At 39.2% G+C, this 27,176-nt stretch overlaps 1 protein-coding gene across 1 annotated transcript in view; it reads right to left on the reverse strand.

The window, feature by feature from the left end:
- The window catches only part of nbeab (neurobeachin b), a 184,707-nt gene that overhangs the window by 67,062 nt on the left and 90,469 nt on the right, over positions 1-27,176 (reverse strand). The window contains exons 33-38 of the mRNA XM_075473089.1: positions 26,502-26,629; positions 23,035-23,096; positions 19,306-19,370; positions 17,279-17,387; positions 15,286-15,452; positions 7,026-7,150 (exon numbers count right to left, since the gene is read on the reverse strand). Of these exons, the coding sequence (XP_075329204.1) occupies positions 7,026-7,150; positions 15,286-15,452; positions 17,279-17,387; positions 19,306-19,370; positions 23,035-23,096; positions 26,502-26,629 (656 nt within the window). The remainder of the gene's footprint in view (positions 1-7,025; positions 7,151-15,285; positions 15,453-17,278; positions 17,388-19,305; positions 19,371-23,034; positions 23,097-26,501; positions 26,630-27,176) is intronic.

Raw genomic sequence — 27,176 nt, forward strand, 5'->3', positions numbered from 1 at the left:
ACCAGCAAAATAAGAAAAGTTACAATCATTGGCTTCTCTTGTGACAGTGGTTTTATTTCATGTTTGCTTTGAAGCTCCACAGAAACGGTGCCAAGAGAAGCCACCGATCACGAGTCTCCTGGGTCCTCTTGTTCAATCACTGAGCTGAAACTGCCTCAGAGTGCACTAATTACAATCCGTAAAATGCTTTGCAGGGCTTTCGTGACCTCATTGGAGGCTGATGAAGATCTGCTGGCTGTCACCAATGGAGGCCGCCTCTGAGCACTCATCACTGGAGTACAGCAGGGATTCATGGTCCCAAGTGCATCTATGAACTGTGTCCTGTGCTAACACTGTAAAACATTGATATCAGGATAACGTTACCTTTTTTAGGGTTAAGGTTTCATCTTGGAGTTGTTGAGACTGTAGAGAGGCTTATATAACATCCCTGGCTTGATCAAGTTACAACTGTAATATTGTTTTGTTCTGGCCATTTTACAGACCTCATAAATAACATAAGAAATGTTAAAAGACAACAATGTTGAGATTACAAAAAAAGCTTGATGATCCCTTATGATATGACCCCTTTCCTTGTTGATGTTTGGTTATTCTGTAGAAAACAGAACTTGGTGGTGTAACATACCACGTGTGAATGCTAGATAAAATGTGAAAAAAGAACTGCAATGATTTGCCAACTATTTTAAACCCTATATTTAACTGACTGCAGTACAAAAGTTAACAAGTGTTTGGAAAAATAGGCTCTCATTTTTAATTTGATAACACCAACAATTTTAAAGAAGAGTTAAGACACGCAACAAAAGAGTGTAAAGAAAAAAGTCATGCAATGCTAAAGAATAAATGATGTAATACAACTAATCAGGCTTATTGGCAACTGCCCAGTGATAATGAATGTATACAAGCATCACAAAGACGCTGAATGTGTCTCATAGAAAGATTGGGAAGAGTTCATGATTCAGCAATTTATGAAAACGCTCTCCTAAAACAGAATTGCAAAAGAAAAATAATATATCGTGCCATCAATAATTCAGGGAAGCCAGAGACTTCGGTCTATGCAAGGCTTAGAACCAATATGAAAGGATGTGATCTTTAGACCCTCAGAAGGCATTGCATTAAAAACAGGCACGACTGCGGTGAAAATCACAGCATGGGCTCAGAAACACTTCTGGAAACAACTAACAGTGAACACAGTTTACTGCTCCATCCAAAGATGCAATGTGAGGGGAAACCACACAAATGTTCCAAAAGGATCCAGAAACGAATAAGACCCAGAAACCGGCTTCTCTGGGCTAAAGATAATTTAGGTGTAGTGGAAGACTGACTTGTAGTCTAACCAATCAATATACTTCTTTTTGCAAATAACAGCAAACAATCTCAAAAAGAAAAATTATTTAGCTTATTGTCAACACACGGTTCAAATTCAAATCAATTAAATTAGATCAAATTAAATAATAATTCATTATATTGCTAAAATATAAGTTATTCATAAATAAATGCTATTGGTATAGATACATATAATTATATTAGTAGAAAGTTTAAGTGTAGCAGAGAGGAAGGTGTAGTAGAAATCTTCAGAGGTCACCATCAGTGGATTGGGGTAATGTTCTTGCAACAGCTTAGCTAATGAGTACACATGCAGCATTGGCAGGTAACGCAGGTGAACTCTGTCAGTATACGACACGGACAGGAACTCACAACCAATCGTTCAACAACTGGGCTACCGAGATGCTCCTTCTAAGTGACATCTCCAGGATCACACTATCCGTTTTTAACAAGTACGGCAGACACTCTGTCTGCAGTTTTTGTCTGTCCATAAAGTCTTAAAGCTGAATAGAGAGGTGTTAGAGCTGTTCATACAGCCATGTTTCTGTGAAAATGTTTTGCCTTATTGATCTCACACTTCCAGTGATGATCAAGAGAATGAATTGTTTAAACTTCCTCTTCTTTTTGCTCAGTTTTGTCAATGCTCTTTATCCTTGACGTCTCGTCTTCAACTCATTTTGATTCGAGATCTTATTACAGTTATTACTTGGGCTATGGAAAGCTCAGTAAGCTGCTCCAGAGAAGTAAACAACTTTCCTTTTGCCATGGTTATGCATCACAGCAGATGCAAAATATGGTCAGACTTACCAGCATGAGTGCGCACAGCATCCAAAACAGCACAGAAATATGTGTTTTCACAGAAAAAAGCTCAAGAAAATCTCAAGAAGATAGAAAGAAAGACACAGTATGTCCAGAGCAGAGTAGGCTGCCTGCCTCTAGGGTGTTGCCATTCAAGAAATGGCAAATAGATGTACACGAAGGGTTTGGATAACTTGCATATCTCTGAAGTGATATACAGATTATAGAGTGACATTTGCTACCATCTCAGGCATCATCTTTTTCCAATTCTGAGGTTTTTTTGTATCAGAACATAAAAAAAAAAAAAATAGTCATCTGGTCCATACCAGGTCTTCAAAGCATTGCGCAAAATGTGTTGTTGATCCAAAGTTGTACTTACCAAATTTTATTTATCTAACAAAAACCAAAACAAACCACAGTGGCAATATGTGAAAAACTATACACAATTCAGTAGGTTTTAGAAAAAACTTTAGCAGCATTAGCTTGAAGTAACAATTTTCTGTGTGACATTATCGTTGAATTGATTTAAGTAATGATTTTATCCAAAGCAATTTATAAGAGGAACAGCATCTCACTCAAGGATAATTCAACATGTAGACTGAGAAGTTGGGGATCTGTCTCTTCTCTACAACATTTCTTGAATTAATTGAGATTGGCTGGTACTCATTTATGCTCAGCTCTCTTAAGATCTAACCACAGTATTTTAATAAGATGGAGATGGAGTTTAACTGGACTATTGCAACAGTCTTATTCTTTTATTTTCCAGTCATTCTGTTATAGATTTGCTGCTGTGGAATCCTTGCCCTGTTGCATAACCCATTTTCAGCCAAGCTTTAGCTGTTGTACAGATGGCCTCACATTTGACTCCAGAATACTTTGGTATACAGAGTTCATGGCCAACTTAATGACTGTAAGGTGTCCTTGTGGCAGCAAAACAAGCTCAATCCATGCCCCCTCTTCCACCAAAATCATTAAGTTAATATGAAGTGTTTTTGCCAATATTCTGCATTTGGTTTTTCAAGCATCTCCACTTCAGTCTTGTCTGTTCAAAGGGCATTGTTCCAGAAGTCTTGTAGTTTGTTCAAATGCTACTTTGCAAACTTAAGTCTGTAATGTTCTTTATAGATATTAAGAGGCCAACAAACTGCCAAAACTTCGGCTTTTAGAGGTGCTCACACCTGTAGACGATCAATAAAACAAGTGCATCTAAATAGCAGCGCCTGGATGCTACAGTGTTTTGTCCACTCATAGCACTATTCACATGAAGTGAGCTCTATACAGTGTTTTAAAAATATCTTCCATTTTTCTGACTCTGCTGCAGAGTGTGTACACCAAACACTCCCTCTCCACAGGCTCCACATTCCACATGGAGAGAAAGAGTCCTGTTCAGGATTAAATTACCATTGGAGCAATGCAATACTGCCATTTGTCTCTTCACTTTTATTTACTCTAAAAGATGAAATGAGGGGGAAAATGACACCTTAATACTTCCTGTGATGCAAGCCATCCGTACGTGTATTGAGTCTATAAAAGTTAACATTATAACTTTGATGTAGGGTAGTTTACACAGTACAGACGCTTCCTTTGGGGTGATTTTCATCCACTATCCTGGAATGTGCAGTGCATGTCTACTGTGTTGCCAGAGGTCTCAAATAATCACATCTTTAGCTCCATCAACACAGCAAAGAGTAGTGTCTGATAATCCCTAAATCTGGACCTGAACATTAGGAGTTCCACTTCACCATGTCAGCATATCATGTATTTACTTAAGGCTGCTTTCAAATATCTGGATATGCATGTTCACCAATTCCATGATGTCATCTGTCACAGTCTAATGTCTTTTATTATAAAGCCGAGGAAGGTTAATATCGCATCACGAAGCTGCGTCTGCTGAAGTAAAAAGCTGTAAAGATCTGTGTCTGGTGCAATCAGCTCTGAGTGAAGCTGTTCACCTGAAATGAGACAGCAAGGACACCCGGAGGTAAAACACCCCGTTAAACATTTGGATCAATATTAACGTGACTTCCATTTCATGCTTGCCCAGTTCCAATCACCTAACAATATAGTCCGATACTGGGTGGAGGCTGGCTTTAACACGGCAGGTTATTACAGGCAAAGGGCAGAGACAGAATGTGCTGGCTAAGCTGTCAGTGTTGCTAATAGACAATGAAGCAGAGTTTAACCTCCCATCAATGTACACACACAGACACACACATTGTACAATTGTGACTTTAAAGGTTAAGCTAATGCAATACTTTTGCCAATAGATAAAAAAAAAAAAGTTTACTTCTTACATTTCACAGAAGAACATTATTTTCTAAGAGGACATTCTTCGTTCCGTTTCAACTTGGTTATAATTTTACTGAAACATTTGGTCCAAAAACAGTCCAATTGTAACTTGTGGTTTGAAAGAATATTGCTTTTGGCATTTATAGTCTAAAAATATCAATATAGCTTTAAAGAAACAGCATGAGTGATTAAAAAAAACTGGTCAAGTGATTCTTCATACAACAGATGAATTAATTCAGCTTCTAAAATGACAAAAAAAAGGTTCTTCTAAAATGACACTCAGAGCTCAACTACAGCCTAGAACCCACTGAACAGTTCTTAAGCATCCCTGTTAAATCTAAGGTAAAACATCTAAAGTCTGTATGTTATGACTGGATAACCAACCTCTAAAATTTTGCACCAGGGTTATCTGCTAAAGACAAGTCCTGCCTTCAATACCACAATTAAAAGTGAAGAAAAAAAAAAAACTCACACAAAGTGTCATAATACATATAACAAAAAAAGTGCCAACTGTCACTGCCAACAACATCTACTGAAACTCAAACAAAGAACAAAAAGACGCTTCTCATTTGAACACCTAACGAAACCAGGCCCCCGCTGCAGAACCACATCAAAGCCTGCAGGAAAAAGCCTGAAAACGCAGCTCACCTCTCACTGAGAGCCATCCGACTGCAGGCAATCCCTTTCACTTGACAAGCTTATACATTATTCTGCTCATTAAAACTACCGCATGCCAGCAGGACCTCAACAAGTCTTCAGTCAACTAAACTGGGGCTATAATGCCACACAACAAAAACAAAAGTGATAGCTCTCCTCAACTGTTGGTTCATCCAATGTTTTTCAGCTATCACTCAAGTTATTAAAGGTGCTAACACTCTCCTATGCCAATTTGAACAACTGTACAGTGTACAAGAATCTAATCTGTTAAAAAAAACAAAAAAACAATGTCAGAAATATTTTTGGTTGGATGTAAATACATTGTTTTTTTTTTGTATTAGGTTTAAAATGGTATGGAAGTGTGGCTGTAACAGGTAGTTGAAGAGGAAAGAAAAATATAAAGATGTGCACTTACAAGCATTTCTCAATCATAGATGAGCACATACACATCATGGTATTACAATGATTTATTCACTGCAACCAGAAACTGGAAAAGTTCTCTCCTTTAACTCTATTAGAGATTCAGAAATCATGTTTGTTTTTTTGTGTACATGCAGAGACAATAATTTGAATGGTCTAAAGGTGTCAGTTTCCTTTTAAATATGTTACAAGACACTTACAGTCTCTAGGGTTGGGTAGATTAGACAGGCATAGCATTTCAACAACAACATATCGCAGTTTCTTTGCTTTTCTGCCACAACAGATAATATTTTCAGCCGAGTCAGTAAGAAGTATGACCATTTTTACATTGTTAAGTATTGTTTAGCTTTATATATATAAAAAAAATTCAAACAGGCACAAAATAGTGAGACCTATTGTACAAAATGTCAGTAACAAAGCTGAAGCCAGACAGCATTATAAGTGAGGTCCCATTATGAGATAAGAACTGTTTGGATCAACAGTGAGGTGAGTGCTTCAAGAGCGGAAAGAGAATTTTCTATTGATGTTTTGATCCGTTTACAGGTTTAGTGATGTTTTTTTTAATGGCAGGCAGTGTTGATGCAATACAATGCAATTTCTTTGCCAAAGATACTCATGTTTTCAAAAGTCGTCTTTTTTTTTTAAGTAGGTCAGAACTGCTGAAATACCATTCGTTGGAGTCCTTTCAACTGTGGAAAATGACATATCACTTGATGCAAGCAAAATTACTCTGTTCAAAAGAACCTGATAGAATTACCACAAAATCTAAAGCAAAAGCTGCAATTATTGCATGTGTCTTATGTGTGGACTGCTTACTGCTGAGAAAACCGCTGTCCTATGTTTATCTGTGGAGCTCCCACGATGTGCATGTCGAAGCAACCGGCTGAAAGTAGCCAGAGGAAATGCTGAACCCAGCAAACAGTGTGCTCCAGAAGCCCAACAAAAGGAGGTCAGAGTATTCTGTCGGGATCACGCATGTGTTCAGGATTTTACAAAATGGTTATCGCTACCACAATGAATGGTGCTTACTCTATTAATTTCACAATCAATACATTCAAATGAGCATCATTGAACATTTGCTCTGCTAATATTTTGCAGGTAGGAGAAAAGGATTGATGGATTTTATTTGGCTGAGCAGTTTTTTTTTGTTTTTTTTGCCCCCAATTTTAGGTTGTAGGATAGAAGTCAAAACTAACACCAGGTGGTGTGCAACACTATATGACTGGTCGGGTCAACAAGAAAAGTTTCAGTCAAAGGGTAGAAAACAGTAAAAAGGCAGAGCCAATTTGTTCTTCAATATATGTCTTGATGGAAATAAATTGTGCAATAAAATGGATGTGTCATGTTCTATTCACGGGACTCGCAATTAATGTCACCTATAAAACTTCTAAGCAGCATGCAAAAGGACGTGGAGAAACAAGGACCATGCAAATCCGTTTTCAAAAACAGTGAAACTATACATTTACCATGTAACATTGATGTCTGAATTCTGATGGATTTAGAAATATTCACCAATTCCACAAAAGTTATGACACACTCACCATACTCCTGCAGGGACTTGCATGCGACATCTAAGTGGGTGGAGCCAAATGGGTTTCTGACAAATCTCCTCCTCCGCCTCAGGTCATCTTCCCAGTAATCGAGACGCCAGAAGTCGTGCAGCTGACTATGATAGAGACAAGAGGAGAGGCAGGTTAGACAGAGAACACGCCCCTCAGTGATGGTCTGATTACAGCAGCCACTTTCTTATCACGGAAAAGCACCTTGAAGACAAAAAATTAGGCCAAAAATAGCAGACTTTATTAGGCTGAGTACTGGCATGCTCTGCAAATGCCTCAGTAATGTTTGCTGTGCTAAAGTGTATAGTATCAGAACAGCAGGGAACAGCAGCAACTGCAGAACACATAAATCACAGGCACCCCCATTTACAAATACAGCTTCAAATTACAAGTATAAATGGGGCAGCTTGCCTCTTTTTTTTACAATGTTTTTTAACAAGTCTTGTAAATCAAAGGTAGGAACCCTCAACGCAGACAGCGTGGAGTTTAATGATCAGGGTCTTGGGGCGGTTGAGGCATGAGCCTATAAAACAAGCCCCCCTTGAAGCATATGTGGAGCCATGATTAAAATAATGTGCTGAAATATTCATTGAAATGATTCCCAGAGCCCTGGAGCAACCCAATTGAAAATTGCATTTTTATTCATTATTAATAACAGCGAATTAGGACCGTGAAAAAAAAGAAAAGAAAGAAAAAGAAGAAAACAGTTCCAGCATGTGGTAACCATCTTTGTAAATGATTATTCCAACATAAGTGAGGACCTGGGATAATTTCATTGCTTGCAGCTAATGCAAACCATTAAGCATCAGGACAAGTATTTGGTTTCTAAGTGCTGCCTTTCCAACTGTGCACTAGCTGGAGCTGTTTCAAACTCTTTATGTTTCCTTTATAGGGAAAAATAGCAAAAATGTAAAGCTTTAACACTGAAAATGGTGATGAATAAATTAACTGGTGTAGCTGCAGAATGGCCTCATTCAGCTTAAACTTCATCAATTACACTTTGTGGATAGTTAAGAATGTTCCATAGCCCCACTATTTAAACTCATATTGACATATTTTCTTGCTTTTTGTTACACAAACATGAAATACTTCTTGTGATATTACCTATCATTGCTTATGATACAGTACACTGCCTTTACCTTCAAAACATAAATAAACTGAAATATAAAAAAAGCCACACAAAGCTCAAAACAAAACATTGGATAGAGTATTGTGTGCTTGAGGATATTTTTCACTTTGTTCTCGTTTCAGTAAGACTGCTTGGCAGGGAACCATCTTTCATTGTAGTTTCTGCCCCCTTCCCTGCCACAGTATCGAAGCAGTCCGAACAGATTAAAGTGTTACACAGGATCACATCACAAAATACAGCCTCCTTGCTCTATGAATATAATATCTACCAATGTCAGAAATCAAGAGGCTCAGGAGACTTAGCTGGTCTCTGACAGCAACAAGAGCTCAGTTTCAGTTAAATATCAATCAAACGTGAGTATGTGTGTGCTCAAGTGCACATGTTGTATCCGCAAAGTATCATGAGCTGGTGTATGCAAAGCAAGACTAAACGCCTTGAGCTTGTCCCCTGCCAATCTCCCTCAAAGCTTAACTGAAAAGAAGAGCTGTCAGTGGGTGGAAAGGAGACACCCACGTAAATGATATTGTAAATGCAAGATTACACAGAGTGAAAAATGTAAATCGACTGGAGGCAACTGGGCGATTATTGTTGAAGATTATGTCCCTTCATTCTTAGTACAAGTATGGAGCAGATGCCAGTCGAGGATAAATCCTCACTTTGAAGATTTCCTTTTTGCAGCATTATCTGCTGTATTTCATATGGTCTTCTAAGGGCTGCTCATTTGAGTTTTATTTCAGATCTTTATTTGTCTTTAACAGCAATCACAACAAACTGAACCCTCAAGGTACAGTGACTGATTAATGGACTGAACAGCAATATTGTGATCTGCTGTGCAGATGGTTCCAGTCTGAAAGTGGTTTTCAGCTGTTTGAGTAAGACCTGGGATATTCTAGACTATGTGGTCAGTGCTTGGCCGGATTTGGACTCTGCAAAGTGTTGTGCTGAATGAACCCTCTCTTTGAGGGTGGTCCAGAGCCTGCTCAGGAAGACTGATGGAGATCTAAAGTTGGGTGATCCTGAGCATCCAGCTGCAGATTATAAAAACTGATCAAGAAAATGGAAGATGGCACCAGTCCACCTAAGAGCACATCCACGTCTTGGAAACATTGGACAACATTAGGCTTAAGCAAAATATTAGATAGTTTGTCTAAAAATCGTTTTTATTCACTGGAACCTGAAAGCATTTGGTTTAACCTGAAACATTAAAGCTTACACTTATGGCTTTTAAAGCTTACAAACACACGTTTCTTTATTCTTTCAGGCCGTCAGCTGGTCAATCATTAATATAGGTGATAAAAAGACAAATCTCGCTTCAGAATTTCCTAATAGAAAGATAGTTGCTTGTATTGTCTATGTAACAAATTGTCTATCCAAAAGGATTCATTAAGCAGAGGTGGTTTGAAACCTCCTTATTTCACACATCGAATGTGTCTGGCTTCATGACAACCATAAAGAATTGCTGTGAGCCGGCCCTCTAGAAACTGGCAAAATTTATTAGTCCCATCACCCATCAATCACCCAAATGGATTTCAAACCGCATTTTAAAAGCTAATTTTCCAACACTGATAACCTACAGGAAACAGGAGCACCATTATTTATGGAGGCTTTCAGACTTGCTAAGTGCAGTAGGATAAATGTGTAAGGGAGCTATCGTCTATTCTCTTCTCTTTCAAATGGATATTTAAAGCACGTCTTTCCTCAAGGTGCCAGTGCACAGTATAAGACAACCCCCATGCACAGAGAATGCATTTTGTTTGCAAAGAGAGACAGAAAGCTGAAAGCATAATTCAGAAATAAAATGGAGGAGGGGGAAAAAAAGGATTGACAACAGTTTTACAGGAAACCATAACATCATTCAAGAGAAAAGAAAAAAATTTGACAGCTGACAAGGGCTCATATTGGATCACAGGGTGATATACTTGTAATGTTGCTTTGACATAAGGGCAGTAGAGGCCCCATTTCCTTTTCAAGCATTTCCTCACACATTTTCTGATTATTTTGGAGCCTCCCAATGTCTGAGTTAAAGAAATGCACAGAACTTCCCAATAACAGTGTCTGCAAACAAAATCTTTGGAGAAAATGTAGCTTCAGCGATCTATTGCAAAAAAGACAATGTCTTTGGAGTCACTTTAACCAGAATGGCTACCAAAACATGTACAGGGCTGGACTGCAGACAGATAAGTTTCTCATGGTTAAAGAATTCCTCTTTATTCTACTTATGCTCAGAGGGGATTTGTGTGAGATGTCAGGAGGAAGGACAGGGACATGCTGATTCAATAAAACACCATTATACTCCTTTTAAAAGCTTCCACTGGTGACATGAGTAGGGTGTAATTATAATAAATACCAGTAATCAGCGACAAATCTATTGAAAGAAGCAGTGACTGGTTTTTGTCACACACACACAGACTGAGCACACATCAGTTTTAAGTGACATTTGGAGGACAAGTGGTCTTTTCTTTCATTTTCAGCTGTCCTAACAGAATGACCATGAGTACATGAGGATTTCTTTGAAGATACAAGTGTTCCTGCACCTAAAAAGCATATAACGTAAGGACTGCAAAAGGTGAAATAAACAAAAGAGAAAAGACTGCGGCTCAACTTACTTGACGTGTGTTGGCACAATAAAATGTACTGAAAGAAGTCTGTCACAATATTTAGTTCAGGAAAACTAACAACGTCTCATTTGGCTAAGACACAACAATTCATTGAACCAGTTCTTTGGCCCTGGTAAAATGAAAACCAGATATGTAGTTTTGTAGTAATAGGAATATCATACATCATGAAAACCATCAGGCAGTCAGCAAAGACAAAAATACAAAGCAATCTGAAAGTCAAACAGCACATTCTTTTGTGAATTTTTATGCCACATTCTTTGACATACTGCTGTGATGAAAAAAATACCACTAAAAGAAAAAAAACATTGCACAGCAAAAGTGGCAACTGGCAACCATATGGTGATGTACCCATATCTTTCAAAGTAATCTATAAAGCGGAGAGAAAAAATACACAGCAATATCCTCAATAAAAATGCTTGAAGTTGGACCCTGTGTCTGTTAGATTCCAAATGTTAACAGCATCATGATTACATTATCACAAAGGGCTGCAAATGATACACAAGACTTTCATCTCTTTAATTTTGCCATTTCTTATCATCACGGCTCTCCACACTGCTGCAGACGGAGGGTTGCCAAGCTAAGATCCAAATGTTTCTGCTTATTGGATATGAGTTTTCTTTTGTAGATTAAGAGATACAGAGAAGACACACTGAAGAATGGGTATTGGACAAAGACAAAAGGGAAACAACACAGCGGCAACAAGATTAACTCCAGGTCATCTAGTGTAATGAAGACAGACGTATGCAGTCAGACGAGGGATGAGGAGCCACACTGTACTAGTGAACCCACCCCCCCTCCCGGATCGCCAGCTTTGCAGAACCAATCTTTCACGGGAAATGTGGCACAGTCAAGCAATGCCCAGCTCAATTTCAACACCCAATGAAATTGATGATTATGTGAATGGGCCTCTTTCCAAAGATAATTAGCACAGTGTACAAGGTTAAGATCGTCCCAAGGGGATTGAGGCAGGCGTAGGTCAAGTAGAAGTGTAGAGAATTTATCAGTAAGCAAGAACAAAGGAGCATCATGTTTTAAATAAGATCTAATTAGCAAAGAATAATAATAATAATAAAAAACACTCTCACTTGCAGGGAGCTTTTAATAGATATGTATTTTATTGAGCCCACTCCAAATAGTGGAGTGAAAAATAAAAAAAGGGTGTGTAAAAGATGTGCTCAGACAAAAACAGAAGAGCACATGCAATCTCTGGATACAAAAGAAAGGCACGCAGATATGTATTTATCTGTATAAATTATTTTTAAATGACCTAATTCTACTATGGGAGAACATGACACATATTTTGCATGTCTAATGTCAAAAACATTAGTGTTTTCACTGATAATCATCTCTATTATCAGGCAGCTTTTTGTTTGTCTTGTCAGACTTAACCAGAAACCTTGACTTTTGTTTTCTGTCCCAGAAGGGACATCAGACCTAAAACCCTCTGAGGCTGTGAAGCTCTCTAAAGGTGCCAACCCCCGTTGTAGCAGTGGACTTGTATTAGAACTGATAACCCTTTCAGGCAAAACCAAATACTCTGGGCACATAGTGAGTAAAAAGGTTCATTCCATCACAAAGTTATTATCCAGGGGGAGATTGTTACCATTCATCACATGCAAGAAATGAAACTCACTGTTAGTCAAGGGAAACGGCTGTTTCACTGCCTTGCCGCAGATCAATATAAGCCGCCATTTTCCTTTCTCTCCTTTGCTACAAAAAGTAATTATACAGAAGAAATGTTGACAATCAATAGACCAGTCAGGTAAGGTTAAGGTCCGTGGTGGAGCCCAGCCCAGGCTCCTCTGTCAGCTGTCAGTGATGCAACTAAACTTGCTTTGGAACAAAGGTTTGTATGCTTCAATGCCTTTTAGATTTGTCTCAGGTTGGTGTGTTAACATAGTTCCTGGAAATGCTAGTAAATTAACTGCAGGAAATTCAACAAAAGAAACTCACTTAGGTTCAAAGTGTTATTATATAAACAAAAGTGCAAATCATATGTCGATGGGATGAAGTAATATTAAAGGAACATTTAAAATACATGAAAAAAAGTAAAGAAAAAACACTCAAATTGTATCATTAAGTGTATGTAAACGCAACACCACTAATAATGCATTTCAAATTGTATGAGAGTCATTTTTTTGCTGCAGTTCAATTTACTCATCTGTAGAGTGACAGAATTTATAGTTGTGTCCCTCTACGGAGGTCCTTTGCTGAAAAATTGGTAGATGTTAGCCTTCAAAGTATTCATCAGTCTCACCTTGACATCTACTTTCACTTTAGACGAGCCTGAACTTTATAATCCACTGGCAGGGTTCAAAGGTCAACAGCAGAGGGGACTAGAGGGCAGGGAAAATCACTCTCTTGCTGGAAAAAACTCTGACATCCAATTTTCAACTTGATTTATCAGTGTAAAGCTAAAATTGATAGTGTGTCATTACTGAGCTGAGAGCTGTCTTGGAGAGATGTATCAAAGTCTCCTCATTTTGATTTAGCGCAGTGGATCAATACAACCCTATACTGTTTCAATTTGAGGAGCATTGATTTTCCTATGCTGACTCTATACAAGGGGACATTCATCATCAGGCAAGCATATAGTCTGATCAAACAGGCCACCATAGGGTCTGATCTGCTTATTCTTCAGTCCAAGCACATGACTGCAGAGCAGCTGTGTTCAAGCCCTGCACAGATTATTTCCTTGTAGCTGGTTGTTGTTATATGTGCTGCAACAGGATTTTACTAAAGCTGTTTGCTAGAATAACAACAGCTCAAAATAAAGAGGCTCTCACACAGTGGATCCAACCTGCAAACGTCTGGACCTCAGATGAACAGGTGAACCGAATTTTTAACCATCTAATGAGAGCAACTGCAAACACACACTAGGTAAAGGAAATAATATAAAAGAATGACTTTTTCTATATTAAATTCTACACTAATGATAAACATCCTTTGGGATGTCTCCAGGCAAAACTTAGGAGTTAAAAGGTAAAATAATTTCTGTGCATGAGGGTGAAAACAAACATGACCAAGTAAATGCTTTCTCTCACACACACACACACACACACACACACACACACACACACACACACACACACACACACACACACACACACACGCACGCACAGAGACATAACAGACAGCCACCTTAAAAAGCCTGGGGGCTTTATATTTTACAAGAGCAGCATAAATGAGAAAGTTAATGTTGCAGTGAATAAGACTAAGCTGCTGAACTGCAACACTGCCTTGAGCTTGTGAGCATATTGCATCATTTTTCTTCACCAGCAGGTTACCATTAAATTTGAATTTGTTGGAAGTTTTGTGGTATCATTTACAATGCACCCACGCTCAATAACCTTTTGTTTCAATGCAAATGCTATGCCTCCGAGAGGGGCTCCATAAATATTTGAACAAGAGCCCTGAATTCAATCCAATACATTTTTATGGGTTGTTAAGGTTCAGTCATTTTTAGGAAAATCTGCTCTTGGATACAGCAACCCGCTCACTCACGGTCAAACCATTAGCATAATACTCAACAGAATTTTTGTGCAGTACAGATACTGTTTTACAGTCTTTCTGAAATTATTTACAAGACAGTAATTGGCTCTAAAAAAATTGTCAATAGAATATGATGAATACAAAATGAAGCCAAACAGAGATGCTAATGATATCTGCTGGTAGAGGTGGAAACAGGTAAAATGAGGCAATAAGCAGTAATACCAGAGCTTCTTCACATTTAATGACAAATCCAAAGCTACTGTTTCGAAAAACAACATTCTCTCAAGTATCTGGTCCTTTAACAAATGATAAGTAGTAAATAACAAGTATAGAGACTCTCTGGGTGAACACCACAATCAAAACAAATCCCACTCCAGCTTTATCTGCTCGCAGCAACAGAGACTTCCATTTAATTTCTTATAACAATTGCAAAGGTAAAATTACATCTTAAAAATTGGCAAATTGTTAGTAAATGATACAAACAGTATAGTCTAATAACAACTGTTAGTACTAATACAACAAGGTGGTTCAACCAAACTGCTGTATCAAAGGAACCATGTGGAAACAAGTGAGAGGTGGGCGGCAGAGCAGGAGAACCGCTGGCTATTTTAACAGGGCCCATGGGGAAAGTTGCAACTACCACCAGGTGCTGCATTGTGTTACTGAGCGGGTCAATGAATGCCTGGACAATGCTGCAGAAACACCCCAACCCCCATCTTCCACCCGAGTATGTTGGATGACTGGCCAATCAACTGTCCTCTGGGGATTAAGCCACTCTGCACTGTAATTGCGTTTGCTGACCCCGATTGCTGACCCTCCTGGATCCTGGGAAAATGACTTTAACTGGTGGTCCTATCCCTTGACTTAAGATTATTGTGCACAGGTAACTTTTGTCCTGATGGTTGGACCCAACCTTGCACAGTTATTGTTAATGTTTAAGACTCAACATGGCTTACTTACGTTGGTCTGAAATTGAACTAGGGCATGAGCAAGGGCTTCTTACCTCTGGCCTGGTGTGCCCCAGGCACCGTGCTTGTTGGTCAGGATGTTGACAATTTTCTGCTTTAACTGGTTGGCTGTCACATGGTCTCTGTGTTTAGCAGCGCTGATCAGGTGGTCACACATCTTCTCTTCTTCTTTTCTATCAGTTGCATATTGGGCACAATGGGACTAATTGGTAAGAAAGAAAAAAAAAAAAGTAAACATCACATATTTATGGTTTTCGGAATAGTATCCACTGACAGAAGGGATGTCTGACATTGCACTTATAAGACTTTAGACTGTTTTACTTGAATAAAGTCAGAATAATATATTCCCCCTAATGGAGCATTAGTCACTCTGAGGAATGTTATGGCTTCATTCAACACACTTGAGTGCATAAAGATATTAGTGGACAGCTGAGAGATGTATTTCTTCTCCCTTAGAGGAGAGCAGTAAATCATGGCAAGCGCATGAAGGCAGTCCATTCCCGAACTGCAGACAGATGAGGATCCCTGCTAGGTGGCTGTGGATGGTGCTATTAGAGTTGAAGGAAAATACTCTAATAGATCCACAAAGAAGATAGTCCATAGAGGTTTACAAAGCTACATTCCATTATACAAAAAAAACGGTCTCCTGGTATAGGAGTGGTGCAAAATGTCAAAATGCAGCTGTTTTCTATAAGTAACTATATAATAAGAACACAGTTTTCTTCTTAGAGTTGCAAAGAAATCAATTAAAAAATATATATAGAAATTGTCATACTAGTGTTACATCTATTTCCACATGTCGGTGCAACTGTTCCAGGTGGCTGAAAGTAAACCAGAGGAGCGCATGTGACCATCTTTGCAGCTAAAACAGGACTGTCTTACGAGTGCACCCTGAGGGGACTCCTGCTAATATTCACAATCTAATTTGCTAACAGAAGCTGGAAGTTAATTGAATTTCCTCTTTTGAATTTGAATTCTGTCAGATATTATACTTCAACATATTCCTCATAAAACAGATAACTCAATCCCTGCTTGTCAGCTCATATTACCATGTGAAACTGTGACAAATATCAAGCATTATTTATCACTTTAAAGCGTATGACGCTTCTCCCTGACACCAACTTAATTGTAAAAATGTCTTATCTGCGTCTTGAATCTTCAATCTTGGAGAAGGGGTAATAAAGTAACGTCAGACCTCGATGAAAAGTGTAAGCTGTCTGGAGTTGGCAGACAGAGCGTATGGGGCCAGGTACACTTCCCCCCTTCTCTTGACATTGCATATAGCCGTCTCTTCCAGTTTATCTAGCAGGTCAAGGATCCTCAAGAACTGTATATCAAGCAGCTGTTTGAGGATGGCTGCTCTTCCTAGATAAGAAACCCATCACTCCTCACATGTACAAGCTGTTAACAGAGGTGGTAGAAAATTGTTTGATGAGGTTTGCAAGGTCACAACGCATTCTATAGAAAAAAGCTGTAAAGAAATTTTAATACACAAATACTGAATGCACCGCATGCATTTGCGCCATGTACTAAAATCATGACTTGTTTAAGTATTTCTATATTCTATACAATCAATATCTAATTTTTGTTTTATCATTCACACTTTCCAACTCAGGGGATAACCGTCTGCGTCAATATTTAACCCACCCCTGTCAAACCAACACTATTTCAAAGTCCTAAACTAATATTGCTGGGATATCCCTTGGAAAGTCGTAATTACGTTCCTTCATAAGAAATGTAAGGGTAAGGACTAAGGAGTTAATCCTTATAAGGACACAGAGGGGCACGATTACTGAGGACATAAAGTTGAATGGCAGTTTAATACTAATAGGATTTGTTTAGATCTCATTAGAAGATTTACAAATTCTATTTTCACAGCAGATGAAAAAAATTTAATTTGTAAAAGCAGTGATGTAGAAAAGTGCTATTCACTGCTGATAATGGTTTCTGAGGTGCAATACATTGTAAGTAGTGTGATTCTATGCTCCACCATCTTATTAAAATGCAATAAAGGACTGCAGTTGATACCTCAAACTCTGCATGTTTGTGGACATCCTCCGCTCGCTGTCTGTTGAGGATGAATTCAGCCTCGTTGGCAACCCGGACTATGTGGTCCTTCATGGCATGGCAGAGCAACCTTTGACATTCAAAGCAAGTTAAATGCAACATAAACTTCATTGTCACAAACATATAAATAACAAGAAAATGTGGAAATATTAGCTAAATCTTCCATGTAGTTTCTAGGACTGGAGCAAGTTGAGGGCACACATGATTTGTTGGGATGGTGCAACATGCTGCTTGTTGAAAAAGAAGACAAGCAAACACCATCATTTGTCTGTGTTATCTAGCAAGGCTGCAGGTCAACGACAGATCCCTCTGTAGCATTAGGGAGGGAATAGAGCGTCATCAGAGCACTGAAGCCTGTCTGGCATTCTTCTAACTGTCTGAGCATTCCACCAAACTGACCAAAACATCAGCTAGTGCCTGTACTGCAGACAAGCCTCATCGACTCCAGAGAGTCTGTGAGCTCCAATCTCATTCACATTTAAATTCAAGTATCTTTAATAACTGAAAGCACCCTGGATACTGTGTCTAGATTACACACCATTTTACACACCATTAGGCGAGCTTTGTTTTAATTAAAACAGCCCTTGTTCCTCTCCAGTGCTTGATACAGACTGCAATACTCAAAAAGAGTCAGTAATCCAGAGGCTGCATTTATCAGCTGTTCTTGCCTCTAAGTGTTGACAAGCACTCATTAATAAAGAAAAGTTCACTATTCAAAGACAGAGGCTGACAACGCCAAGCTTTTTTTTATAAACCAAGAATAGATGAAAAAGCAAGCTGTCAAGAGATATCTGGAAACATTTTTTTTGTGTTGGGAAAGGAGCATTTATAAGCTTCAACATTGACATTTCTGAAGCAAAAATTTGGTTTACTTCATCAGTAATTTTAAATATATGCAAGATTTTTTCTTATCTTTTCTTTTTGCTTATTGACTGTTTTGCAAACTGTTATTTTGTGCACTTATTATTGTGTATTTGCAGTTGGATCACTGGTCAGAGTGCATGTCTTCACAATGCACTCAGGTCAGCTGCCACTCTCATCTCATCTCTTTTAATGCGATTGAAAATATCTTAAAATAAAAACATTTAAACTTCCCATTTTGCACTGAGCTTTTTGTACAATCTGGAACTCTGGAAAAAGAGGCAACAATAACTTAAAGTTACTCTTTCTCTTCTAAATTCAATGAGTGACCTTACCTTGAAACTGGAGGTCTGTAATAATAATATCCCTCTCCCCCCACCCCATCAAGGCATCTTTAGTTTGTTTGATATTAGATTGCTATTATGAAACAGAAACACCCCACAACTACATGCTCTTAGTGTTGTTGCACACCCAGTAGTGCAACAACACAATGTCTGTCAGCCACACCTTGTAACACAAACACATTTACCAGGGTCTACCTCTAGATCTGTCTAGTTAAGCAGAGAAGGTGTACAGAAACTTGAGTAAGACTGGAAAATTATGTGTCTGTCAGCAGCACCCTGGACAGCGCCGTGTGGCCCGTACTGACTGAAACTCTTTGTTCCAGGGCCAGCAGGGGACTCAGAGAAACCTGGCTGGGCTGGAGCTAGAGCCTGGGCATACAGGAGGCAAGGCCAGATGGGTCAGCAGATGGGCAAGAAGGCTGAGCCGCCCCTGATCTGCTCTACAGAAAGCTCTGGGTCTGGCCACTCCCAAAAAGGGAGAGGGAGGGAGTCAGGGAGGGAACTAAAACACACAGTGGCAGACAGTTGAAGAGACTGACTGCTCTCTACTGTTCATATTAGTAATTCATACAGTCCCTACAGTCTTATTTACTTTTACCCCCAACAGAGCGGTCAGGAGGAGTTAGAGGTTTAGAGCCAATCTACAATGTAAACAACATTTCTATTGCTGCCAGGCAAAAAATGATAATAAGCTGTGAATAATACTGTGAACAGAGGCTTAAAAAAACTGCGCGTTGGCAGTGTGATTTTACATTATGTATTACAGATAATGGATGTATTTACCTTCCTTCATTGATTAGCTCAATAAAAGCCAGACCAGCATTCTTCTGAATGGAGTTCTGCCACTCCTAAAAGAAAGAGTTTGTGATACATTTTTCAGACAAGCCTTGTGTTGAGGTGGGGATTGATTGTTTAAAGATTAGAAGAAAAACACAATAAAAACATAATATAACTAATTAATATCAGATGTGGGTTACCCCCCCCCCCCCCCCCAAAAAAAGAAAAAAACAAAGGAGGGATCAAGTCAGGATTTCAGCCCCAAAGTAGTGCTACTGTGAAGAAAAAAAAAAGTCAGAAAGCTCTGCATAACATATCAAAAGTTGCAATAGAATATAAACATACTATTTCAATCCAATATGAAACTATACATCATAAATGCATGACAAGAATCACATTTCACCATGCAAATTCCATATTTCAGCTGTAATTTAGATTACATTTCATAGGTTGTAATTCAAGTAGGTAAAGAAAGCATTTAGTTGATATATCCTTTGAGGAAAAATGTGATTGCTATAAAAAGCTGAAATTCTGCACCACATGTGAGACCATCCTTTCTTCCTCTGTGAAAAGATCTGTAAACACAGGAGAGATGTAATTGTGGGATGAAACTGTATCCTCTCGCTTAAATACAGCCATTTCCTCTGTCCCTTACAGTGACAGATTACCGAGCAGGCTCACTGAGCACTGAAGTGTGTGCCTGGAAGGGATCCGAGCCATGGGCCGGAGTGCCAGCACTTGCTGTCTCACAACATGCTCTGGAAATGATTAAAAAGCAGTTTGAGAGCGCGCCTTTCACTGTGGGAAATTCAGCTCTCCTGTAACCTCACTGAGGTGCAAATGAAAGGGAAAACAGAAAAGGCCACAGTTCAAAAGAAAAGGGAAAGCAGAAGAAAATGAAAAGAAAAACACTGGTGTCCAAAAGCCCGCTGGTGTAGATGGAATTCAAGGCTATATATCTATATATATGAATAAGAAACCTTCAGGGATGCTTTGTGAGCACAGTGCTTAATCTAATAACCATGTCCAAATGAAAGAAAAGATGGTGGTAAAAAACATAATGTACATCTGATGCAAAGTAGTGATACACACTGCTAATTCTCTGCGTCTAAACGAGGTAAGCAGCATTTCTTGTGTATACCAGCAAAACTGACATTGACATTATTATGTATGAGCAAATGTTTTCATGAACAGTTGCTGTGACTGACACATACTGGTTCATGCAAGACGACACAGTCTGACCCTACAATGCGTTGAGTCAAGTTAGGGAGATGGTGCTGACAAACTGCTGAGCATCTGGTCTCCAAATGTTCCCCATGACCCTTTTTCCTCAGATACAGTATCTGCCGGGAGTAGGCTGTTGTTGATTTGGACAGGGTTCATGTACAGCCAGTCCTCCAAGGTTCCGCGCTCACGTGACAAATATAAATACGGAAATCAAGGCAGATGTGACACTTCAGCAATGCCAGGAAAGTGGCAGCAGGTCAGCGAAGATATGGCATGAACTAGTCAAATTTGCCATCTTGTCTGAGGAATGCTTGTTGACAGCTGAGATAACACTTCAGAGGCTCTCTTCGTCTTGTATTTTTTTTTTACTGCCGAGCTAAATTCCCAATGGAGGCTGCCTTTGATTGCAGAGATTAAAAAAGTCTTCTGCTACCCATTTGAAGGGAATTAAGCCTGGCACGCATCTCCTTAAAAAAAAAAAAAAAAAAAAAGTGATAAGATTTTTTTTATGTAAATGCAGACCATGAGCAGCATTCAGCATCTCTGGTCATTAGTTTATTTTGAATTTCTGGAATTTACAGCTGCATCTTCTGACTTTTGCATAAAACCAAATTTGCTAAAACGACTTTGGAAGCTTAAAAAAGCAGAAGAGCAGGTGAATTCTTTGAAACAAACGTATGCAATAACAGAAAGTGTTCAACCATCACTGATAATGATGTGGGATCATGAGGGAAAATGGAGCTATATTTCATACCATCTTTGAAAAACTCACCACCTAAAATCCCACAACTCCCATTCCAGTGAGAAGCTTTCAGGTCTTCAGAAGAACCACTTTCCTCCCACTTTCATCTTCCTGAAATTCAGCAGGGCACTAAGTATTTGTGGTGTTTCAATCCAACCTGTCAGTGTGCGGGAGCTTTGGCTTTTATCTACTCGGCTTTGCTCTGTTATACTCTCCACATCTGGAGGCCCTCCATCAGTAAATCTCTGTGGCTCCACTCTAGATCCCCCTCTATATGTTTAAGCTGTTACAAGAAACAGAACTGCTTGACCTTTTCATTCAGCTGCCCAGGCTGAGGAAAGACACACAGTGTCTGCAGCCTAGTCCAGCCACATGATGATTGCTGTGATTAGTATGCATAAATAAGAAAAGGCAGATCATTAGCACTAATTTATTCATAAAACTGACAGGTCACAAAACAGAGAGGGACTAAAGGTCAGCTAAATGCCCTCCTGGCTGTCTTAAAACATTAAGCCTAAAATATGTGAGGGACATGTCAAAATTGGCGTGTCATGGCGATGTCAGCAAAAGCTCACCCTGCATCTGAGGAAACTTGCTGTGCTTTTTAAAATCAGCCCCTGAGATGCAACAAAAGACTTCAGTTAAAAGCACATTACAATACTTTTAGCAGAGAGACCAAATGCCATATCCAATATTGATAAAACACCTTTGACACCTGAAAGCAGTAATATAGAAGAAACTGATAGCAATTATCCATCATTACATTATTCTTTTTAAATCATATTAACTGGTAATACAACTGTAATGATTATGGATACCGCAGAATTAGTAAGTAAAGTAATGGCTCTTCCCTATTAGAAAAGCATTTAGACTCCAAGCTATATGGTCCAGTTTCGAGGCCTCATGGTCTGATCAATATCTCAGCCTGGGTTTCATCCCCAGAGCCACTAATGGCAGGAACCTCTGGAGCCATAGTAATGCTATCTGTGTAAAGGGGGATGGACTCAGACCCTTAACAGCATGCTGAAGCTCTCATCTGCAATAAATCCTAGAGCTGGAAAAGACAACTTCCCACAGACAGTCTAGAGACTGAAAAGCAGCACAAAAAGGAGTCCATCAAAAACCATTATAAGAGCAACAATAACTCAGGCCTGGCTGCCCTATTTATGTACATTTTTGGAGAAAAGCCTGTGAATAATGACCTCCATATAAAATAAGCTGAGCTCCCTGCTGAAGAGCGCTTTGGACTGTGGACACCATGGAGCACACAAAGTGGCAACCCACCTCTTCAAGTCTCTGGCCTTGCAGTCTGGATCCACAGAGGCACCAAGTAATGGCTTCCTTATGGGTTCCTGATGCAAGACTGATGGGCTGACAGAAGGTATGTTAAATATCTCCTGTTCTAACTGCTACATCAGAGTTCTGACCTTCTCTAAAACATGGGCTTAACAAGAGATTCAGAGGGTCAGCTCAGAGGTGATCAGTCACTAGCAGGGCTGCATGAGGTGGGGCTCATTCTCTAAAACAGGGCTTGGAATTAAAGCTATGGGGTGTAGTGAGAAAGTCACTGGATTCTGGGGGCTGTGTGTCCGTCTCATCTGTTTGGACAATTTGCAAAAGAAACATTTCACTAAAAGAATACAGTGACAGGCAGTGTTCTCAGACAGATCAGATGACCTGCTTTCCAAAAAAAAAGAAAGGAAAGAAAGAAAGAAAGAGTCTGGAAGAGACCATTTTGAGGAGGACAGGAAAGAAAAAAGGCTCACCTGAGAACAAAGCAGCATGACGAGCTCCACCACTGAGGTGCTTGACTTCATACATACTAGACCTTTGAAGACAGAGCAGATAAACGGGACAGATGTCAATCATACTTGTAAGAAAAATGATAATAATCACAGTGCAGTGCAGTTAAAATGAAATGTTTCACTTCAGTGAAGCTACTGCATTAGGCTTTAGACCAATTTAATGAAATTATGTAATACTGATCAACTCTGCTTCATATATATATAAATAAATAAAAATGACAAAAAAAAGCCTCACATAAGCATTTCTTTCAACAGAGACAGATATCTATTTTCACACATGCCACAAGCTCACAGAAGACATTCGCAGCTTCTTCCCAAACCTCCATTCTGTAGACTGTGAGCCACTGAAGCAGACAACTCTCTAATGAAACATGGGCAGGTGTGAAAAGCTAATTTGCAGAAACAATGCCTGCAACTGGTCTTATATTCTGCACCTTTCTGCTGTACCAGGTGAGAATCATGAGAGGTGCCATCAGAAGCAAAAGCAACTCTCAATGACTAATTATGGGCTGGCAGAGTAAAACTCAATGTCACTTAGCTGCTATTGTTTCATGTGGAGGAGAGAACAAAAACCTTCTTATTCAAAACATAATAGCTTTATAAACTGTTGTAATGATCATTTCTAAATTAGAAACCTAGGAGATAAAATGCTTTATATTACAATGAAAGCCAAATCTATCTTTAAAAAGCTCAAGGAGTCAAACAAAGCTAAAATACTTATATTAAGGTACAATCTGTTGTCAGTAAAATGTAAAAAAAAATACTTGTAGCTAGACATCAAAACACAACAACTGCAATGACATTTCTGTTCATGAGCTAAGACTGTCCAAAGGAACATACTGTAAATACTCAGAGAGGATGTGACCCTTCACTTGTACACAGACTGCACCGTTTGACCTCTTGTTATAGCAGTGACATGCGAAGCCATAAGTCAGTCCATTCTGACACGGGAGTCAGGTGGCTATCTGACCCTGGCCTTGTGCTGGTAGACAAACTAAATGCATTCTATTTAAACACGGCCTGCCAGTCCTTTCCTGTAAACAGGGCAGGGTTAAGGCACGGGTGAATGTGGCATTGTGGGGTGATGTGGCGGCAGGCTGGGCCACTCAGGGGACAGCAACAAGCAGGCGGCAGGCATCACAACAGCAGCAGTGTTCACACACAGCCCTTACCCACCAACTCGAAGTGTAAAGCTCAGAGTGCACTCAGCATAATTGCCACAGTGACCACATGTCTGAAAAGGGGGTGAAGGAATAGGGTGAGGCAAAGGGGCACATAGGGCACAGGAGGGCTTGACCCCAAGCAATCTACGAAGTGATGGATGGCTGGTAATTACTGGTAAATGGAGCGCCTTTGCACTGCAGCACAGTATTTCAACTGTGTGCCTGGGAAAGGCCAGGGATAAAACTGGAGAGGAACAGAGAGGGGAGCAAGCTTATGCACAAACAAAGTGTTCAATTGGCATTGGATTGCAAATAGTGAATGTGCATAATTCTTTCTTTTTTTTTTTTTTTTTTAAATAATCCTGCTCTAATCCATGTCAGGGAGCACTTTTCACAGACTCAGACAGGGTTAAACATGTCTGGGGAAGAGTATTGAGGATTCTGCTGTCTATCTACGACCTTGTTTGTGGGGTTACCGTCTGCAGCCTGAGCTTTGGTTTGTCAGCTTGGTCAGTCTGCTGACAGACTTTGAGTGAAAGGGTAACAGACATATTCACACTTGTCAAGGCGATGCTACCTGATTCTTATTTCCTTTCACTTGACATCGTGTAAGTAGCCTCAGCCACACGTGTATGGCATCCTCACATGTGCTCTTACATAGTATGGTATGAGCACAGTATGTAGAAGGAAACTCCCCTGTCTGATGAAAACTGGCTGGCTTGCTGCAAACATTTTTAAATATACAGTTAGTAATACTGTGAAGGAGAACTTCATGAATTCTTTTACCAATTTTGACAAGACTGGTTATGTCAAATAAATAAGACTCATGATCAATTTAGGCAATGGTGATGATTTTCAAGGTTTATATTTAAAATGCAAATTCCAATAAAAAGCAGAACCAGTTCTTAGAACAAGCAACTTATGAATAAATGCAAAACTAAAATATTCTATGCTCAAAAATATTGTCCAAGAAGATTTTTTTTTTCATATCTGTTATAAACATTTCATAACCTACACTCCAGAAAAAAGCCACAATGTGTCCATAAACTTCTTTCCTGAATGGCTTCAAGGTCACAGGAGTGCATTCTTTAACCGTGCTGTATTTGCTGCATAGACCTCTAAAACTACTAGTTTACTAAAAGAAAAAGAGGCAATGAGAAAAAGCAGAGATGGTATTTCACTTGAAAGTTAAGAGACTCAAGGCCACACACACACTTTGAATTGCACACATGAAGACAAATAACTGCAGACAGAGTCTCGCACATGCATGTTCTGACTGCGGTGGCAGAGTGTTCTTGAAAATACAAGCCAAAGTGAGCCGGGGGAACAGTGGCAAAGCACACATATACAAGTATGTTGTCCACATTAGGCACAAGTTGCACTGTGAGAGGATGCCAACCTGGGGCCAGAGGAAGGCACAAGGAAATAAAGATCAGAGTGGAGTGCAAAAGAAGAATCACACATTTCTGCAAACACTACTGAAAGCTGACAATACAGCTCTTTGCACAGCCATTTTGCAATGGGACTGCTGTATGCTGCATGAAAGAAAAAGAAAAAACTTCACTAATTTAACTTAATGCCTGTGTAATGTTGACAGCTAGAAGCAAGTTTGCGACAAATACTTAGGTTTTACCTATTGCCATCACTTCATTATTGCGAACAGCTATTAATGTACTGAAGCATTAGTGAAAAATTTTAACAAGGTTTCTTTAAGCATCGATACTTCATTTTACTTTCCATGTTATGTACGTGGAAGGGCAGCATGATGGGACCCGGTTTCAATCTCAGCAGGGACATATTACATGTCATGGACTCTTTATGATGCAAAAGAGCAAAAAGGCATTAAGACTAATGCATCAATATTTTTGTCAATTACTTTTACAATGACTAATTAATTATTAAAAAAAAAAAATGGATAAAAATTCCTTCTTTCACTAATTTACAGTGTGACCTGGGAAAAACTAGCAAGAGGTAAAGACCTTCAAGTATCTAAACACTCATTTCAAAATGATATTTGTTGTTACTATGACGCATGCTACATCTAGAAATAATCAATACATGGAGTGAATCATGAAGAAAACAAAACACACATGCCATGTAAAGAATGAAAGGGAAAGTAAACATAATCAGACTGAGACAGATCTCCAGATTGAGTAAAAAAAAATAGCCACTTTCCAGTCAACACCTACATATGCATCCATCTATGATGTAGCAAAAAGAAGGGCTAAAGATGGAGGAAATTGCCGCATAAAAAAACATCTATACCTTCTATGAGTAACTCTTGTCCGTGGCTGCCCAGCAGGGTGCGCGATAGAAAAGGTGCAAAGTCAACAAAGATCTCTCTTAGCAGGGGCGCCACTTTTTCCAAGGCCCTTTCTAGCTTTGTAGTGATGCTGTCAAAGAGAACACATCAAAACAGAAGTCACAAATGGAAATTAGTTGAATTGGAGCACAATTAAAAAAAAAAAAAAAAAAAAAAAAAAAAAAAATCTGTATATTCAATCAAGGATTAGGCAGAAAAAAAACAGCTCCACAGTATAAGTAGCACACACAGCTACCAGCCGTTGGTCTGTAGCTGGACTACCAGGGTTGTGGTACGTGCTAAAGGTAACCAACGCATTTCAGAGGATGCAAACCAAGCCAGATATCCATAAGAGTAAGGTTGTCAGCATGAGAGATGTCAGTAGCAGAAGAGTTAATGTTTTTTTCAAATCCAGGTGAACACCTATAACCAGCTGTTTGCATTCGTTGGTGTGATATGTTTACAAGGATTGCAAGTGAGATCACAGTTGTTCAAGACTGCAGAGGCAGTTCCATATCTTCTACACACCAACTACTGAACCTGCCTCTGCCTGACATAATCTAAGCACCTCAGAAAAAACTGTGAGCTGGAGTCATGCAGCCATTCAACTCAGACTGAATACAGACAGAGATACGGCT

The sequence above is a fragment of the Odontesthes bonariensis genome, chromosome 9 (genome assembly GCF_027942865.1).
Source record: "Odontesthes bonariensis isolate fOdoBon6 chromosome 9, fOdoBon6.hap1, whole genome shotgun sequence".
In the NCBI taxonomy this organism is placed as follows: domain Eukaryota; kingdom Metazoa; phylum Chordata; class Actinopteri; order Atheriniformes; family Atherinopsidae; genus Odontesthes; species Odontesthes bonariensis.